Source organism: Corvus cornix, chromosome 6 (genome assembly GCF_000738735.6).
Source record: "Corvus cornix cornix isolate S_Up_H32 chromosome 6, ASM73873v5, whole genome shotgun sequence".
Lineage (NCBI taxonomy): Eukaryota > Metazoa > Chordata > Aves > Passeriformes > Corvidae > Corvus > Corvus cornix.
In genome coordinates this window covers 22785298-22804886 of record NC_046336.1, presented here as the reverse complement: position 1 = coordinate 22804886, position 19589 = coordinate 22785298, and the positions used below count along the sequence as shown (strand labels likewise).

Here is a 19589-nt window from a genome sequence, read left to right as displayed (position 1 = left end):
TCATTGGGGCTTTTGGTTTGCAGCCATAGCACATCTCTGGAGCAAACGCCTCGGTCATGCTCCTTTTCATCCTCCCCATACTGGCTGAGTTTTCAGACCATTCTTGCTCTGTGTGACCTCCACTTCTTTCAGAGGGACCTTAAACTCTGCTAGATATAGCAAGGACATAGTCCTTTTAAAATCTGAGCATGGGCTTTCTGAGTTCCTTGTGGAATAAAATTCCATAGTGCTATGAATGATCTGTTGTAAATCCCAAGTAACACTACATATGAGCAAATGGGTTTCTCTAAAGGAGCCAACTCTGACCTTCACCTGAATTCAGAATTAAACTTTCTACTTTTAAAAAGAATTCATAGTGATCTTTATTATTTTATTTGTGTTTCATATTTATGTATCTGTATTTTGTGATTTTTCCCTGCTATATTTTTCATATGTTCCATCCACAGATGAAAAGATGAGTCTACACAGATAAAATTTTATTCTAATGCAGCCTATGAGTTTTCAATAACCTCAGAAAATGCTTTTCTTGAAAGCTATTTACAGTATTTTGTAGATGTGACAAATTCAGGAAACCTAAGCAAGCACTCTTAAACTCTGTACCTTCCCTAATTAAAATATCTATCTATAAAATATTTAGCATATTCACATTATAAATGGGAATAATTTAATGTGAAGGTTCCAAATGTTACTTAGAGCTGTTTTTCTACTCCCATTATTATCTAAGTCAATGTCTCTGAATGTATTGTTCAGTAGGGCACTTGAGAATCAAAAAAAAAGTAGGGCTAATCCTTCTGGTTGCCACTAGCATTGCCATAGAATGACATGTTGTGGGCATCATTGCTTTCTTGTGCAAAGGTATCTCAAGTAAATAATAAGGATGTAATGAAAAATAGGTACAGCATGCCTGTTCAGAAATTTTAATACTTTTAGTTGTTGCTAGCTTTTATTAACTCTTAGTTTTGGACAACATGCCCCTCTGTTTCTGCAGTTCCTTTCCATAACGGTCCTTTTTCTAAATATTTTCACATCTAAGTGGTCATATTATGTGTCAGGGACACTGCAGGCTGAAGCCAGAGAAATGTGATAACAAGAGTAGAAAATTCTCTACTTGAAAAAATAACTAACCAAGAAGACAAGCCAAGGATTCAGTCAGTTAGAATTGTTCACTATCCTGTCTTTTCTTTCACCAGTTTTCTGATCAGTGGCAGTGTTATTTTCTGTTTTATTCCTCAAAGGCCCAGTAAGGAGTTGGAAAAGTACAATTCTTCCTGACCCTTCAGAAAGTGTAAAATGTGTGAGATGTTTTCCCTTTACTATCCTTAGTCTCATGGGGAAGGTGTGTTCTCCTTCCACTTCTTCTCCAAGGAAAAGAGTGTTTCTCATACAAACTAATCTATTTGCACTATATTATTTCTTACCTTTATTTTCTTTTTTTTTTCTGGAGTACACTTGCTTTTAGCAAATAGCTTCTATTTAATTTGACTAACTTTATACTTGCCAGTATGGGCAAACTGAACCCCAAATCCTAGCTAAATTGTGAGATCATGCTTTCATGCTATTAATTGCACTGGAATTCTGTAAGAAGTATATGATTTGCACTGTGCTGTCCTTTGCTAGCTCACTTGGAGACAAGCATATAGTTCATTATTCCATCTACTTAGTGATTCAGGGGTTTTTACTGCTTATTTTCTATGGGAAAATTCCAATTTATTATCTATTGATACCTCTGTAATGAAAATTCTTTATGTAGTGTACAGTGCAAATGGACAATGCATTAACTGCTCCTTCAAGAATTAATCTCTCCCCACAGTAGTGGGGTTTTGTAGTAAAACAGGTGTAAGAAAGATTAGAAAGTCGAATAATACCTGTACATACGGTATGATTTCTGACCTGTGGGTAATTTGAAACAGGCATATAGATGTATGTATATAGAAAAAGAGCTAAAAAATGTTTTTAAAATAATTTGCTTAAGTATTCAGTTATTGCATAATAATAATTCTAAAGTATTAATCGGTATTAAAGTATTATTTAATGTTTTATAGTTTTATTAATATTGAAGTAGTACATTAAACCCAACTCATGAATCACAGATTAGAAAATTTGGTAACTTTCTAATTCAAGTCTGAGTGCTGGAGATCTTTACGTTCTGCTAGTTCAGCATTATTTCCTATAAAATGACAGTACTGGACATTTTCAATTTGAAATTGTCTGTTATTTCCATATTTCAAAGGTAAAAGTTTAATGAAGTTTAGTTTTCAGGTCATCTACACCTGATGCCTTAAGAGGCCTCCTAGAAACAGAGACTAGACAGGAGTAAAGGATTAAAAGAGGTATTTATTTGAAAGGCCTTCAAAGGTACCCCCTGGGGAGCCTGACGCCATTCTCAAAATGGACCCCAGGATGGGCCTAAGGTCATGAGTTCTTCCCTCTTTATAGGTTTGGTTCATTTGCATAGCAGGGTTAATTCTCCAATTAAAGCTTCAGTTTTCCCCTCAGCTTACTCTCCCCTTTAAAGGCTCTTTGGTTTATACTTTTGGCCTAGGACAGTCTTGGTGTCCTTGGAAAGCAGGGCCAGAGAGGCTTTGTTATGTCTACCTAGCATGAGAGAGCAGAAGTTAACAGGCTACAAGAAACTCCAGAGTCACACACCAAGCAGTACAGAATTTGAAAAATATAAAGATTAAAACCTAAGGCATCACACCCACTTTGGCCTTTGCAGCCAAGGCAATATATTCCACAAGCCCAGGATTCACAGTGTAGTAGCTCAAACTAGCTACCCAGAGTTGTTGTAGTTGTAGTTGCTCAGAGGACAATCACAAGCTCAAAACCTGCATTGTGTTTTTGAAGAGCTGGTAGCAGTGGTCTCTCCAGGTTTGTTTCAAGAGCATTGCTGTGCTCTGTGGGAAGGCTCTGGGCATGGGTCATGTTGTAACTGTGGCAGTGGCTATTATTAAAATGCTCCAGCTAATCATTATTGTGTCTTTGAAGAGAGATCTACTGCCATCAGGTACTTGAATGATATATTAATATTGTTTTTGTTGTAGCATATCCAAACCCAGGTAATAATACACGTTTTCTGTCAGTCTCAAGGTAGCACTACTTCTGGAAAGCAGAGCATGCTTCCATCACCAAGTGAAATGTAACTAAAAAGTGTGGGATTGAAAGCATCTTTTAGATTATGTGACTGTTTTTTAAAAATGTTCAGCTGTAGAAAAGTTACATGACATAGGATAGCCTAAGAGGAGCAAATTTTTGAGCAGAAGTACTTTTTCCCTTTCTTGTTGAGATAGTTATTCCATAAAATCCTCTACATGCAAGGAAACAGTTTTATCAACACACAGTACCTTCAAAGGTTTGAGCAGTTGTCCTGAGAGCCAAAGCTTCCCTGTGACTCCTTCTGGCACTGAAGATACGAGAACTACAGAAGTTCTGGCAGGCTGGCATCCCTCCCACACCTACCACTGCAACAGATCCGAGGTGCTGCCGGAGTGGTGCCATTGGAGCAAGGATCTCCAGAGCCAGATTATACCATTTAACATTCGCTATCCTGGAAATCATTTGCTTGTGCTAGAACTTTAGGTCTTGATTTTTTTCTGTATTACCAAATCCTAGTTTTTCTTCATATAAACAAAAGCACAGGATGGAAGAAAATAGTTTAAAAAGTTAAAAATAACTTTTCATTATAGCTCTTACTCAAGAGTTCTCCCGAAGGGAACCTAACAGTCTTATTTGTACAGAAAAGAAGCTTTTTCTAATCTTTGATATGGGCGTTTTGAAACAAGAATATTTTTCATGAAAGTCTGTTTAGAGAATGAGCAAGCAGCATCTTGTAACTTAAAGTATCCCAAACGTCTTTAAAGTTTAGACAATAGTTTGACAATTAATAGATTTTCAAATGGTGAAATGCTGTTATTTATTTTCTGCTGTTGATTCTGGCTCAAAGGCCCTCTTGTTATTGGTATGAATTACTGATGTTAGCTCCGTCATTCCTCGGGTTTAGATATATATTATTCCTCCAACTGAGAAAGAAAAGCAAGTTAAAATATTTGTTTGAAAGTGAGGTTCAAAGCTGCAGATAGTGGAGGAGGAGTCTTCATAAAAGAAATTCATTCAAAAACCCACTAGCAAACACAAAAAAGGCAGATATAACTTGAAAAATGACAATTTTAGCGTAATTATAAATGAAAGGCAAAGTGCTATTAAAGTTAAAGCAATATTATTAAAAGATGTGCTAATTTTCAGTTAAATTTTCTGTAGAAGACCAATTAATTTAAAAGACATGACAGCATTAACTGCAAAACATAAGCACTCTGGTAATTATACTTTAAAAAATGATTGAACAAATGGGAAAGCATCCTTGAGACATTTGAAAGAGCTGCACTACAATTCAGAAGCAAGGGCTAGGTGGCAGTGCTAGCTCAGATATCTGTGTCATGATTTCCTTGTAATTTACCCAGTTTCAGTGTCTATAATGCATTTCCTTTTTGCTGTGTTTAGAATACACCTATTTCATATTCTCATTCCGGATGCCAATTAAAGTGATACCATACACATGTCCAGTGTGGGGTTTGGTTAATGACAGTAGCAAACAAGTATTTCCTCAGTTATGATTTTACACTCAACAAAGGGGATTCTTTTAAATGACTGGAAAGCGCCTTGTTACTTTAAGTACAACAGCACCTTTCCAAAGACATTCTGTAAGTCAGTTTCTTATAAGTACTGGCATATCCAGGCCATGTACCCTCCCAAAGAGCAAGTAGAAGATCACTCTGAAATTAATTTCAGTGTATTATTATTCCAAAGGAAATGTATATCAGCTAGTTCAGCTTTTCAGTGTTCCCCTAGTTCCAAACTGGCAAGATGTAATGAGGAGACTGATTTTTGTGACAATCAAAAGCATGGACAGACAGCTTTTCCTTGAGTGTTAAATACATTAGTACAGGAGGAAGTAACCCTATTTAGCAGAAGGTGACAAGTTACAGCTTCCTATTCATCCATCTTTTCTTGCTTATCATTGGGCATTTTCTGATCAGACACAATGCTGCAGCAGTTTGTCCCAAAACTTGAAATCTTTTCTCCCATTGATTGCAAAAGAAAAAAAACCAAAAACCATCTTTTGGCTGCACTCATCCATCTGACTAAATGGTGCCATCCACATCAGTCATGGTGTGAAACCCAAATTAAGCCATTGTTCCACAATAAATGCTGCCTCTTTTACTAGTGAGGGTCTTAGCTTTGCCATAGAAGTATAGCACAGTGGGAAGAGTTGCCAAAGAGGGCAACTCTGATTCTCATCTCAGGGACATCAAGGAAGAAGTAATTGAAAAATAAACAGTCATGCCTGAATGTCTTCTCTCTCTCATGGTGGCAATTCCTATTAAACATCATGTAATCGCTCCAGACTTACATTCCTGCAAGGGGTCACATTGATTTTTCTTTATGTTAAGAGAGGTTTGAGTATTACACTTGAATTGTTACACAGTGCATCCACATATGTAAGAGCTGATTTGAGATTAGCTGTTGTTTTAGACTAGCTGAATCTTCCTGAACCTCTACTTATGTCAGACTACTCTTTACAATATGCCTTGTAGTTAAAATATGTAGTCCCTTACCCAGGTTAACTTAAAATAATTGGAGTTGATGAGATGCAAATATTTGCTTTAGGCCATGTATAACAATAAGAATATGTTCATTTCATTTTAATTTAGTCAACAGGTGAATGGCATCTATGCCTATGTAAATAAGCAGAGAAGCTTGAAGTTACAAAACCTCAATGTAAAGTGAAAAACATTGCTGCGTAGAACTCATTTTCTTCTGTTTTATCTGTCATCTCCAGCAAACAATGAAACTGGAGTTTCATTATACAAAGAAAGAATATCAAAGTAACATGGATAGGAAGCCAGTTCTGCTTTTTGATCTCAGGATAAAATATTTCAACCTGTACCTCAGTTTACCCATGTATTAAATTCAATTACATTATATGGATGGAGCAATGAATTTCATTGAAAAATATTATTTAAAAAGTTTTATCTTTAGACAGCAAGCACTGTTTGAGAATTCAGCATTCATTTTCACTTGGTTGGATTACAAGCATTTGTTCTAAGTCCTAAATTCAACAAAATCCAGAAATCCAGTAATGTCAATCCTGTGTACTCTACAGTGAGCTCATTTTCTCCTTTTATGTCCCCGGCACTTGCAAAGCTTCTGAAAACTCAGACATTGGTGACATTATAAGTGACAGTCTTTCCTTTTTTTTGTTCAACTTTTTTTTTGCCCAGTACAATACATTGCAGATGTTTAACTGAGTATGTCTGAACTATACCAGTATACTTTTAAGTGAACTTGAAAGTCATTCATCTGGATTTAAATTAATATTTTAAATACCCATTGTTTGCCTGACAGACCAGCAGTGCTACAGATGCTGGCAAAATGTCAGTATGGAGTAAATCTTCCCTAATAAACCACACTTACCCTATACCCTAGAGTTTTTTAAAAGGACCACCAGGATCCCAGACTCATCATACATTTATCTGGAATGAACTCAAGATGTTTAATTGATACATGCTTATGTCTGAACACTGTCAAGTCTCGTAATAAGATGTTTAGTACAATACATTGGTTAGACTGCTAGAGTCCAGCCACAGTAATAAGTAATGACATTTGCAGCACAAAGGCAGCTCCCCAACGAATTGGTGACAAGAGTAAAAAGGCAATCTAGCCTGTGTAAGCTTTAAATGTGGTCTGAATTTTACAATTACATGTCCTAAAGCCCATTATTAGACATGAGGGCGATGAGAAGGAAAGCAGTCATTGCATCACTACTAACACCAATTATAGGAAACATAAATCATTCAAATTTTTGTACTTTAATAAAAATCAGCCTGAATTGGTGTTTAAAAGGAAGGATCTAGTATAGGAGCCTAATGGGATAGAAGAAAATAGAGTAATTGGAGGCTGCTGTCTTTTCACTTTCTATATAAAATTATTTGAAGAGACAGCCAAGAACTTTAAACAGCAGAAACCCAGAAAAGTTGTAATTTGGATGTCTTCAGTTGTGACTTTAATGGTGTTTGCTTAAAGAGCTTTCTTTTATCTCTGCAGACATACTTCAATGACAATATCCTCACACTGATACGGACATTGGTAACAGGAGGAGCCACACCAGAGCTGGAAGCACTGATTGCTGAGGAAAATGCATTGAGAGGAGGTTACAGCACGCCCCAGACACTTGCAAACAGGGACAGGTGTCGAGTTGCTCAGTTGGCTTTGTATGATGGGCCATTTGCAGACCTAGGGGTAAGATCATGAGGGAAATGTAGGACCAAGGCTGGTCTCTGCTATGCTAGCTTGCTCTCAGACTGAGTGAAAAATCTATCTTAGTAAGCATATAATTTCTATTATTTAATTTAATAGAGCTTTTGGATTGCTTAAAAATTTACAGCACAGAGTGCCAGGTTTGCTCTTTGCCTTTTTAAGAAGCTGTATAATTGCCCAGGTTCCTTGCCTGCATATTTCATACAGAAAATCCTGTGGCTCTTCTTCATTGTCAGCTAAAGAGATGGATGAGCTGCTTTGGATGATATAATCATTGTAGCAATAATGAATTCAAAGTACACACAATATATATATCTTTCTTGGGTGTTGATAAGCTTATTTAGTGTTTTCACAGAGCTTCTGGTTCTTAAAATCTGCTTATTAGCTTGAAAACAAAGTTGTTGGGTTTTTTTCTGCTGGTTTTGGATGAACTAAATTTCTTGTGAAATCCAAATTTTCTGACAATTTGACTCCATTGAAGTCAAAAAACAAGCAAACAAAAAAATTTAAAACCCCCAAACTAATTAGAGAGCACCCACTCTGCTTTGACAATGATGTAGGATTTGATGTTTCTTAAATTAACCTTGTGTTCACCAGCTCTGTCCAAAAAGAATGGAATGAACTTCTTCACAGAAATGACAGGGAATCCCAGTTTAAGGATTAGGGCAGCAAGAGTACACATATAGAAGCCTACAGTCTTTCAGTTCATGTAGCAGTCCAGTTGTAGCTGAGACTAGCAGCTCATCAAAACACTTCGGCATGCAGCTTAACATTTCCACAAATAAAATAAGCAACACCAGACTTTCAAATGCTCTTTCACCAGAGCCTCAATTGCACTACAGCTGTGAAGGCAGAATGCATTAACTCTCATGATTACTTAAGAATCACTATTTTGGATATACAAATGAGCAAATCTAAACTTATGTTTTTGCTAGTCATACATTTAGTCATTGTTTTACGGCAGCAGATATTTTATTATCCATTTAAACCCTTAGAACTCTAATTTCTGTTGAGCTCCTGGTGAATTGTTTTTTGTCTGGATGGCAGTATGGCTGCTGCCAAGAAAGGGTCAAAGATACTAACAATTTTAATACCACAGTTAAAGTAATTTGTAGAATATGCATTGTCTAGTACCAAAATTTATATTTCCAGCTTAAAGCAAATCATTCACTCTTTCCAATTTGCCATTATTTCATGGACCAAGGCTCTCCAAAATAACAATCATCACTTTACATAGTTACTTATTTGGAATAAAACATTCAGATTATTCATGTCATTGGGTGAAATGTTCTCATTTGAGAGAAACAACAGACTGTCTATACATTGTCCCTTTTTTTGTAAGTTCATACTGAACGACCTGTTCCCTGACATTGTGTTAACGGAGCAAAGAAAAGAAAAAAATGTGCTGTTCTCTTTTTTTTGTTTATTTTCTGTCTTTCCTCTAGGATGGAGGTTGTTATGGAGATCTATTTTGTAAAGCACTGAAAACATACAATATGCTTTGCTTTGGAATTTATCGATTAAGGGATGCCCATCTAAGTACTCCCAGCCAATGCACTAAACGGTGAGTCCAGTCTTCACTGTTTTCAGTCTTCTCAGCGAGGAAGAGCTCAGTGCTGGTAATAAATATAAAAAGAGCTTTCTCCATTTTTGCATAACTTTTCCACAATCCTCTTTGAGGATTTCACGGTGACTCTTTATCTGACTTTAAATCATAAGCTGGATATTGCAGCCTAAGTTGTCAGCTAATTTTATTCAAAATTTTTTAATTAAATTTTCAGAACGTATCTTTATCTTATTTGCTTTATGATGATCCACTGTTTGCATGCAAGGAAAGGACTTCAGTTTCCTTCTATCAATCAACTCTAGGTTGTGGGATAATAATTTAAATTACAGTAGCTAGTCTGTCTTCTGAATGCTCAAAAAATACTCCTGTGGGCTTCCCATCAGTACCATCTGTGTCTAATCATAATTTCTTCCAGTAAATGGAAACTCTCCTCTTGGTAGACTACATTTTTACTTCAGTAGCACCAAGCCTGACCTTACTGCTTTAAATAGAGCAGACACATTTCCATCTTTGCAAACTGAAGGCCATTTAGCAGCTTGCTTGAAATGTGTCTTAATTAACTGCTTCCTAGAAATACACACACAGACCCATACCAGAAGTATCACAAATCTACCATCTGTTACTATTTCGTGCTCTACAAAAAGCATCATTATTGGGTGAACATGGCAATAAACAACACTGCAGCCCACCAAAGCGCTTTCTTCTGTAAGAATTGGAAGAAATTGGGTAGAAAAAATGATTTGCCGTTTAGATTTACACAGTAGTTGCTATACTTGGGATTATTTGTTGGATTAATAAGGGACTTCTGTCCCTGAAGCAGCTAAGCAGATTTCTTATGAGCATTGAATTAATTTGAAAAGAAGTAATGAGTTTCGTGTTTGATTTTTATTCATTTCTTACTTGGACAGAAAATGCCTATTGCCTTGCTCAAGTCTGTTTTTCACATGCATGAAAAAATTTAGCAGCTGGTCTATAAGCCCTTCATACCCTGAAAGGCCATTAGGTGAAGGTGGGGATTCTTGAAATTGAGTGAGTTTTTATTTCAGGCCTGGGATTTATACTAAGCAATGTTGGATTCTCGGATGTGCAGATTTCTCTTTATAAATGCTCTTTGAGGCCATGAATGTACATGTGGAATGAATGAACAAAATTAACCTCACTATAAAGTTACTGATATATTTTCCTTAACTTGTTTTAACTACAGTCACAATCCAAACCAATAATTATATCCCTACTTCTGTTGACAGTATTTAAATATTTAATAACTATGTATATTAAATATATATTTAAATAAGCTGCATATAAAACCCTCCTCTCTCTGCTTTTCAGCCATTCTTTTAAATACTGTTTGTGGTGATGTGGTGGTGTATGCTACTGGCTTTTGTCAATATGTAAATCTATTTGCTTCAAGTCATTGCATTATGGTGCATCCAGAGAAAGGAGCATGATTTGTATGGGGTCTTCTCTGAAAAATCATTATGTGATTCACTTGAAGAACATCATTCTCAGACATTATGTCTGTCTGACAGAAAACATTAAAAAAATGATAGCTGACATAAAAAGCTCCTAAATCATAACGGGGATTATGGGAGCTAAAATTAGGTACAAACAGAAATGCAAACATTAGGGTAAATGTTCATGAGCTAACAATTCTAGAAAAAAATTTTTAGAACAAATCTAAACCTGTTTTCTTTTTCTTTCTTTTTTTTTTCTTCCTTTCTCTCCAGTTATGTTATCACAAACCCACCATATGAATTTGAGCTTGTGCCGACGGACTTGATCTTCTGTTTGATGCAATTTGACCACAACGCTGGCCAGTCCCGAGCCAGTCTTTCTCATTCCTCCCATTCCTCCTATTCTTCCAGCAAGAAGAGCTCATCAGTTCATTCTATCCCATCAACAGCAAACCGACTGAACCGCACCAAGACCAGGGATTCCCGGGACAAACAGAAGTATGTGCAGGAAGATAGACTTTGATATGTGTATCTACTCCCACTGTGTGTGAAACTTGCATTCACCACCCATTCTCCCCGGTTAATGTTTCCAGCAGTAATGTTCCCTGTTTTCCCATGGAGTTCTCCCTTTTTGTACACATATTTTGCATATGTATGACAGTGTGCATGTGATTGTCATTTTTATTTCACCACCATAAAACCCTTAAGCACAACAGCAACAAAGCAGACGGACCAAAAGTTATTTATGATGCTAGGGGAGAATAAAAAAAGAATTCCAAACCCATAGGCACACAGAAAACATAAATAACTCACTGCAGTTACTCTACATATCCAAAAATAGAGTATATTTAACATGAACACTTGCTCTTGATGTCAGAGTTACACAAAGAAAGTCATTTAGTGCAGAAGTGTTGATGTATGTTGCAGTAGATTTTTTTTAATACTCATATTTACAGGAGCTGATACATTTATTTGAAGCTTATAAAACTATCCTATTGAAAAATACCCCAAAAACTCTGTAAAAAAACCCCCCTGCTGATTTTTCACTCTCAAAGCTTATATTATATAGGGCTTACACTCTTTGTATAGATTATTGCTACACATCTGCTTTATACCGAAGCAGTATCAGGGACTTTTCTGCTTGTTTAAAAACTTTCTCTAAAATACTAGTCTTTTGGAGATGGTGTATTTTCCCTTTAACACTGAAATTGTCTGGGCATGAAGTAGTAAAACTCCAGTGTTTAATTTAAGTTTAGAAAGAGTCTAATTGCATATTAAATTATTATTCTGTCTATTTATATTGCCACATGAATAGCTATATTTTCTTTCACTTTTGACATTTGGGATAAAAAGCCATATGTATCATAAATATTGGGTGTAAGTAATTAAAAACTGCCTTCTTGGGACTTTTACGTCTTTAAAAGGTGAATTAGTCACCTTATGTACAGAATAAATAATGTTCAGAAAAGAGCAAGCATTTTTCTATGCTTACATATCAGATCTCAAGGGACTTTGTTCCTTTCCCCAGATGGTAATTTAACTTTTCCAAGTTAGTGTTGGTATAAATCTTCCAACAAGCGTCCTAATATGTGAAGAACCTTCAGAAATCTTGCCGCATGTTCTACCTGTTTTTTTTCAACAGGTGCATGCCAGTATGCAGGAATGCAGGGAAGACAACTGAGTGCCTTTAAATCTCTCCCATTTGGGGAGAAAAGGTGCTGTGCCCCGGACAGTTAATGAGGAGAACAAGAAGGCTGGGTTGGAAATATTCACTGTGCTGAGGCGACATGTTCCAGGCACTTGCCAGAATTTAGTTCTTGCAAATTGTCACCAATGACACATACAGCCAAAAAAAATTGTGGCAGGGAACTAAATAAAGTAGTGCAAAGGAACCTGCCCTAGACAGCCATAGAAATGATACTTCAGGCTTGCTTTTACTTTTTGTTCTTGGTTTCAACTTCAGAAGCCAATGTATATTTTGAAATATACAACTAGCTCTAGGTTTATGGAGGGTTTCTGAGGGTAGGGAGGGCAGAAACACATACCCTCTTCCCTGGCTATCCAGCAAGAAAGCATGCAAACAGAAAAAAATTACTTCTATTTGGAATGATTAGCATTGTAACTGCCAACCCAGACAAGGTGCTTTTATGGTTAGTATTGTCTTCTACCTTCCCCTTCCCCAAGCATGATAATTTTGAAGATTTGCTTGCTGTGTGAATTGACAATAAAGCCAAGCACTTTTACTGACAAAACCTGGAACCATGTAAGTGGGCTACAGAGAATACCACTGTGCAGTGCTGAGCATAATGATTGGAATACAGTGTATATGTGTGAGTGTGCATTCAAATGCAGCTGTAAGTCCAATCAGTGAAATATGTTGCAAATTATGGTTCTCCCCTACAAATGAGACTATTACAGTTGCTCTTCATCATAAAGAAAAATTCATGTGTTCCTTTTTGCAAAGAAAGTTATCATGTTTTGCCCTGAGAATATTTATTACTACAAGGATGTGCCAGTTAAAGTGCTCAACCAGAAATATGACAGTTTAAAAGCATTGTAAAACTTACATAGCTTACTTCTTTTTCTAAAGTGCAACAAGGATGAATAGAATGGGCCAAGGTATGAAAATTAATGGTTCTGCATGACCTAGCAACTGCTGTGGGTTTCCCTCTATAACTTTGTCCTTGTGAAAACTTGTGAAATTAAAAAAAAATAGTTACAAACTTTATTCAGTTATTGGTTTGTTTGTTTGGTTGGTTGTTTTGTTGGTTTTCTTTTGCCTTTTTTTTCCCTCCAAACCAGAAGTAAAACTGGCTGCTGCTGCTGCTGCTGCTGTTTCTCAACCCTGTTTTATTTTTTTATCCTCTCATCTGCTTGCCTTTCTAATTGCACGTGTCCTTTTGTAAACACCCAGGTTCCTGCTCAATGAAGATGCCTATCGTGGTGCAGACATTACTTTAATTTCCCATTCTTCATTCCAACTTCTTTCCTCCCTTCCCCTCCCTACTCTCCTATTCCCCATGTATGTACATGAGCATCTTTTTATGTCGGCAATATTGATTGAAGATAGTTGAGAGCAGTTACACATTTTGGAAGAACGTTAATGGCTTTGACACCAAAATGCTTTTCCATTAATGTTTTATCTGTTTTCCATTTAGCAGAGAAAGGAAGGGTGTTAATATGAAGCCACTTGTCACATCCTACATAATGATTTTATCCAAAAAAATAGTATTTGTATAACAGTGCAGCTCAAATAGGAAAAATATAAACAGAGTACATTAGAGAAGCAGCTTGCCTACTCTGAGAGCAGCAGAAGAGGAATATCTAATATGGATGCAAATCTGAGTTCTTCAAATTACACTGAAGTCTAGTCCACCTCTGTCTTCTATCCTAAAGTTAGAATTCTAAAGCTTTTGACTTTTAGTAATATTGTGTACAATTTCCACTGCTGACTACAGTTAGATTGATCAAATAGTTTATTCTAGTGATGACGTTTTTCTGATATGGATATACTGATGGAGGTTGGTCATTATAAGTAGAGAAATGCTTATATCAACTTTATGTTGGTTTCTGTATGGAAAATTAAGAGGAAATGTCCTGTTCTATCCCAGGTAAAACAACCATAATACATAGTTAGTTTTTGAAAGTGGAGAAGTATCACCAATGTCAGGAGGTGACATTTTAGAGTTTTAAATGAAGGTTCTGCCATTTATATCAGTCACAGCATGGTTTCAGCATTGGAAACCAGGTTCTTAGTTAGACAAAACCATATCTAGCAAACCTGCAGGCTCTTGGCATGGGTTCCTACTGACCTAAACACAAAGGATCAGGCATTTTCCAGTGAAATTCCCATTGTCAAAAATAATAATTTTGGTAGTTTAAAAAATAAAAAATCAAGAACAAGTCCAGAACATTATCTTTGTCACAAAATTTTAGTTGTCCTGGAGCAAAGTAAAGTTCTTCATAGAAAGAATAGTTTATTCTCTCTTTCCCTGCAAATTTCTTACTGCCTGCTACATGTAAAATACTCATCTGCCAAACAAAGAATTGCTGAGCAGGTGGGTGGAGAAACTTTCATTACTTTTTTTTCCTCATGCAGGGACAAATTACATGGGAGAATTTTCAGCTTAGTTATAAACAAGATGGTTACATGCAGGGGGGGACACACAAACACATACATGCAAACTAATTTGAAAATGCAAGTGTCACAGAAGACAAAAAAATCATGTTTTAAACAATTGGAAGCTAACCTGGGATTATGGTGAGAATAAAAATTTAGTAAAACCTTTGTGTTATGTTTAGGTAGTATTTTCTTGGCCTCTGCTTAGAAGAGAGGGTGTTTCACAGTGACATTTGTTCTAAGTTTCTACTCAGTCTAGAATTAATGATAGAAATTTTAAAGCACCAGTACAATAAATCTGTTGGAGAGAATTGCTGGAGTTCTGTACAAGTTGAAGAAATGTATTTTGATCTCTTTGCTTTGGTTATTTATATCCTTTCTTTATGCTGCAGGGAAGAGTCTTACACAAAAATGTTAATTTTTATTTATTTGTAATATGAGCATTAAGCCTTTTGAACCCTCACGGATGCACTGATGCTGATAGCCCATTACAAACACAGATGTTTGCAAGGAAAGTAAATGTTTTCTGCTTTCTGATACATGCAGTTACTTAGCTGTTCCAACATCTGTCAGGTGATGCTGTCAAAAAGAAGCCTGTCAAATAGAGTAGGAAGATCAGGGACTTTGTTCAACAGTTCTTAGAAAAATAAGATAAAAAACTATGCCTATTGTCACTATAATGTAGAAACACTTCTGGTAAGGATCAATATGCATATTCCAAAAGGCAGAGAAACTGAATGTGACAGAGAGCTTAGAAAAAGCTTGGTGAATACAACAATATATAAAGACTTTACAAATGGGGTTTCTGAACTGATTTAAAGGAAAGAGTAAGTAATATTTAAGATAAGTAAAAATCTGTGCTGAGACTCAGGAAGACATACCAAAATCAGGTTGTAAGCATAGCATAAAAGACTGAAAAGTCTGTAAGGGCTTCAAGAAGGACATTTAGTATCTGGGAGCAGAATACCATAGTGGCCAAGAGTAAAGATCAGGAGTGTTAAGCTCACATTTCAAAGGTAAGTAGAGAGGTCAATGAACTTTCACAGGAGATTCATCGTTATGTGGTCAAAGATAATTTTAACAACAGAAAGGAACAGGAAGGGTATAAAGCTGGGTCCAAGCATTGGATGCTGGAGATGATAATGCTTGGATCACGGTTTCAGCACTGGCAAGAAGAAATCCAAACAGCAGAAGAAATCAGAATCTACCAGCTTCTGCATTTATTATTAATTTTCTGTATTTATTACTTGCCAGGTAAAGGCAAAAAGAGACTCGGTGGTGTCTTTTTAAAGAACAGCTCCCTAGATAGGAGTTTTATTGTAAAGATTAATACATAAATAAATAGCTTATTTTGAAAGTTTTAGGGAAAGCAGGGTATTTCAAAGTGCTTTACACTGGCTGCTGAGAAACACAACACAGTTCTGATCCTTAGCACTCACGCAAATCTCCCCTTACTTGCTACAACATTGAATTAACTTGCACCAAGTTCTATTCGTAAAGAAAGTTTTTGCACCATGTGTTCAAAAAAGAAGGTAGTGATGAAAGTTCACGGTGCTTAACTTGCCTCAAAATCATTTTAAACACAAACCATTAGAAAACTGTTAGTTTGAAATTGTTTATGTGATCTCACAAGGCTTTTAAAACATGATAACCATCACACTTTACACCTCTCTGAAAGGTTAGTTTAATCGTAGATCACATAAAATTGGTTTCCACAAATGCGTAATGGTTCATGTGTCACACTTGAACTAAATGGTTTTTTAAATGGAGCTGAAATTATTTTGATGTGTACAGATTCCCAGACTTTTTTTTCCTACAACCTTTCTTAAACCGGCCCCCATCAGGAATCATTCCCTTAAAGTCTCATTAATAATTCAGATGTTCTGATTACTTTAAAAGATCTATGGAATTGAGGCTTTTTTTTTTTTTTAACTGCTTGACAAAAAGATAAATGAATGTAGAAAGAAGCGGTAGGAGTCTGGCAAGCTGTAGATCATCTCTGAACAGATTGTAACTTTATCATTCTGTCAGGAAGAATAATTTAAAGCACTTAATCAGTTAGCTTCAGTGTGCAGGATGTAACATTATGAATTCCTATCGTCCAATCTGTTCAAATCAAAGGGAACTTAATTATAATAGGTGAGAGAGAGGGAGATGGGAGATTGAACATCGTTCAGACTCAGGCAACTTTAAGGGGGCAGGGAATTATTTAGTCTGGTCACAAATGAGTAGGATATTTTTAAACAGAAGTGAAAAGCATTTTAGAAAACGAAGAGAAAAACAATACAGTAGTTCTGTTTCCCTTCAGTAGCAAGCCACTAATAAGTAATATAATCCCTGGGTTTGATTTCATTTCTTAAAAAAGTTTAAGAACAGGTAACAAGAACTGGGGGGGGTCTGGCATGAAAGTTCTTAAAATCCATATAAATTGGAAGTGCTTTAATTTGATATTTGTGGAAGTGACGGAGAAGTCCAGTAATTCTGGAGATTAGGGCACTTCTTGAGAGACTCTAACACCAAAGCTCTTTGTTTATTTTTGTGCACTTACATCCAGGTATTTGTCCTTTATTCGTCTCGGTCTTTCAATTTCTTTTCTCTCCTTTACCTCCTGAGCTTTTGTGCTCTGTCCTTGGGTTTCTAAGGTGAATTTTGCTTTGCTAGTTTTTAATCATTTATTTATTAAAAAACGAGCATTCTTTCTGCTCCTGTCCTGATTTCAGAATTTCAGTGGTTAGCAAAAGTAGCAGTTTATATTATGAGAGACACTAAAGCTTCTGCAGCATTTTGGATTCTCCATTGGCATGAGAAGTAGTGCATACATGTAAGAGTGGCAGCTCTGGTGTGACACACTTTGAACCTTGCATGTAATAATGCAATGCCCAGAACTGTAAGTGTTCACTGCTCTGCCCACCCACCTCTGGAATTTGGGGAAGGAGGACAAGAATGGAGACAGACCCCTGTTCACAAATGCTTGTCAAAGCTCAAGTGCACCTAATGACCATTAGCCACTCTCTAGATCAGGAGTTTCCAAGTGTTTGAATGAAGTTATCTTGTAAAGTTGCATACCTGTCATTGAGAAATTACAGCAGAAATTGCTCCCTAAGGGGTTTAAGATTTTTTTTTTTTTCTTTTGTGAATTTTAAGAAGCTTTTATCCATACCTGCATATGAACAGTGCAATATAGTGGTTACAATGATAAACAGCTGGGGAATGGCTGCAATTCTGCAGCCTCTCAGCATCCTCACTCCCTCCCACAGTGCTCCCAGCCCGCCTTAAAGCAGCACCATAAAATCCTCCTGTGTTCATGGGAACAGATACTGCTCAAAAATAGAAAAGAAAGAGCTTCCTCTCTAATCTTCCTTTAAGTCCTTGCTTCCTCTGTCTTGCTGTCACCTATCATGACCAATCCATTCAGGATTAGCTGAAGCCCCTACTACAGTCACCTGCAGAGTCTGGTGTGTTCCTTACCCCATTTTAAACCCTAGAGTTCAGCAGTGCCCAAGCACCTGTGTGCTTTCAAAGTAGGGATATAATGCCCACCCTGTGCAGCAAGGCTGCCATCTGGCAGCAGGAATACAAGTCCTGTTTATTCTAATAGCAGCTGCAGAAAGTTCTTTACATTCTGCTGCATGATTTCTGGGCCAGCAGTAGCCACCACCCCAAGGCTGAAATGGTTCAGAGAAATCTCTGACTCTTTAGGTGCTCCTCTGCGTGTAGACTCACATGCTCTTTTCTGCATTACCTTTATTGCAGCTGTTCTCCCTGGCTTCTTTGTTTAGACTTTGATGTGTATCATTTTTTTCAATAAAGGAATCACCTAAGCATGGGGGCAAGGAAAGAGCTCTCTTACATCCAGCAAGCAGACTAGCATGCTGGCAGTTTTCTTTAGCTTCTGTTATCAAATCTGCAAGCGTCATCCTCCTTTCATGTCAGTATTTTCAGAGGTATTAATCTAATGCACTGTACTGCTAGTAATTAGTCAAAGTCACCTTCTATTGATCTCTTTTTCCTATAAACTTTACTGACTGCTCCCTGTATTTTTATTTTTTAATGTTTCTGTGTATGTGTGCTTCACTAACTAAAACTTTCATTTTTCCCTCCTTATTCTGTCTCTACCTGTTTTGCTCCTTAGCAGAAAAGAAATGGTTTACAGATGAGCCGGATAATGCCTATCCCAGAAACATTCAAATCAAGCCCATGAGCACTCACATGGCCAATCAGATCAATCAATATAAATCTACAAGCAGCTTGATACCACCAATACGAGAAGTTGAAGATGAATGTTGACTTCTTCGAAGCCAGAACTATTTTTTTAAAGCCTGACAAACTTCATGAATGGTGATGTGACATTTATTCCTCTTACTTGCTGAACCACTGATGGAGAAGTTAAGAAGGGCAAGTTTAATGGGAAAATAAAGTAGACAGATCTTTGTTTGTCTGCCTTTAATATTGCTTCCACGTATTTTGGAAACTATTTCATTTATAAATGAACATAATCAAAACTAGTCATGTATAGCCTCTAGCATTTTAAATTATTTTTATTTATTAGAAAAAATATATTTTTCTTTTTTTTTTTCATTGTTAAGTATTTTCCCTTAAAAAAACGGCATATGTGGCCAGACTCCTAAGAATTAAAAAAACCCAACAAACCCTCAGTCTTTGGCTTAAAGGAGAATGATGGTCACAGTTATAAGGATATGTAATTAAGGGAGACAAAGGATATATTTACAAAAAGGAAAAAAGGTCCAACTTGTATTTTAGTAAATCAAAAAAAAAAGAAGAAAAAAAACCTACAACACTTCACCAAAATGTTTCTTTATTGGAAGATGTGTATTTTGTTCAGCATTGACACCAGCTCTTAATAAATTGAACTTATTTATTTTCAGAGTTGAAAGTCATATTTTTGTACATGTGACATTCTTCTGAAATATTCTTTGTTTTATTAGCATATATAGATCACCTTGATTGCCAGTTATGTGAGGGTCCAGTAATCCCCCCCACGGTGCCCTGTCCCTTCTCACGGTCACACACCCACAGGAACGCAGCACCGTCGGTAACGCGCTGTGACACAGGCACAGGGAATGTCACCACCCCAACCAGGGGCCTTGGACGTAACGGGCACTTGCTGGAAATG

At 36.6% G+C, this 19589-nt stretch overlaps 1 protein-coding gene across 50 annotated transcripts in view; it reads left to right on the top strand.

The window, feature by feature from the left end:
- Positions 1 to 19342, top strand: part of KCNMA1 (potassium calcium-activated channel subfamily M alpha 1) — a 438676-nt gene extending 419334 nt beyond the window's left edge. For 18 of the 50 annotated variants that reach the window (XM_039554286.1, XM_039554284.1, XM_039554283.1 and 15 more), the window contains 5 exons: positions 7102 to 7296; positions 8760 to 8878; positions 10609 to 10833; positions 12926 to 12954; positions 18588 to 19342. In XM_039554286.1, coding sequence (XP_039410220.1) covers positions 7102 to 7296; positions 8760 to 8878; positions 10609 to 10833; positions 12926 to 12954; positions 18588 to 18742 — 723 coding nt within the window. In that variant the 3' untranslated portion in view covers positions 18743 to 19342. Of the gene's footprint in view, positions 1 to 7101; positions 7297 to 8759; positions 8879 to 10608; positions 13064 to 18587 lie in introns of those variants that run through there. The other 32 variants (XM_019292658.3, XM_019292648.3, XM_010412652.4 and 29 more) reach the window with 5 other exon arrangements.
- Positions 19343 to 19589: the final 247 nt, after the last annotated feature.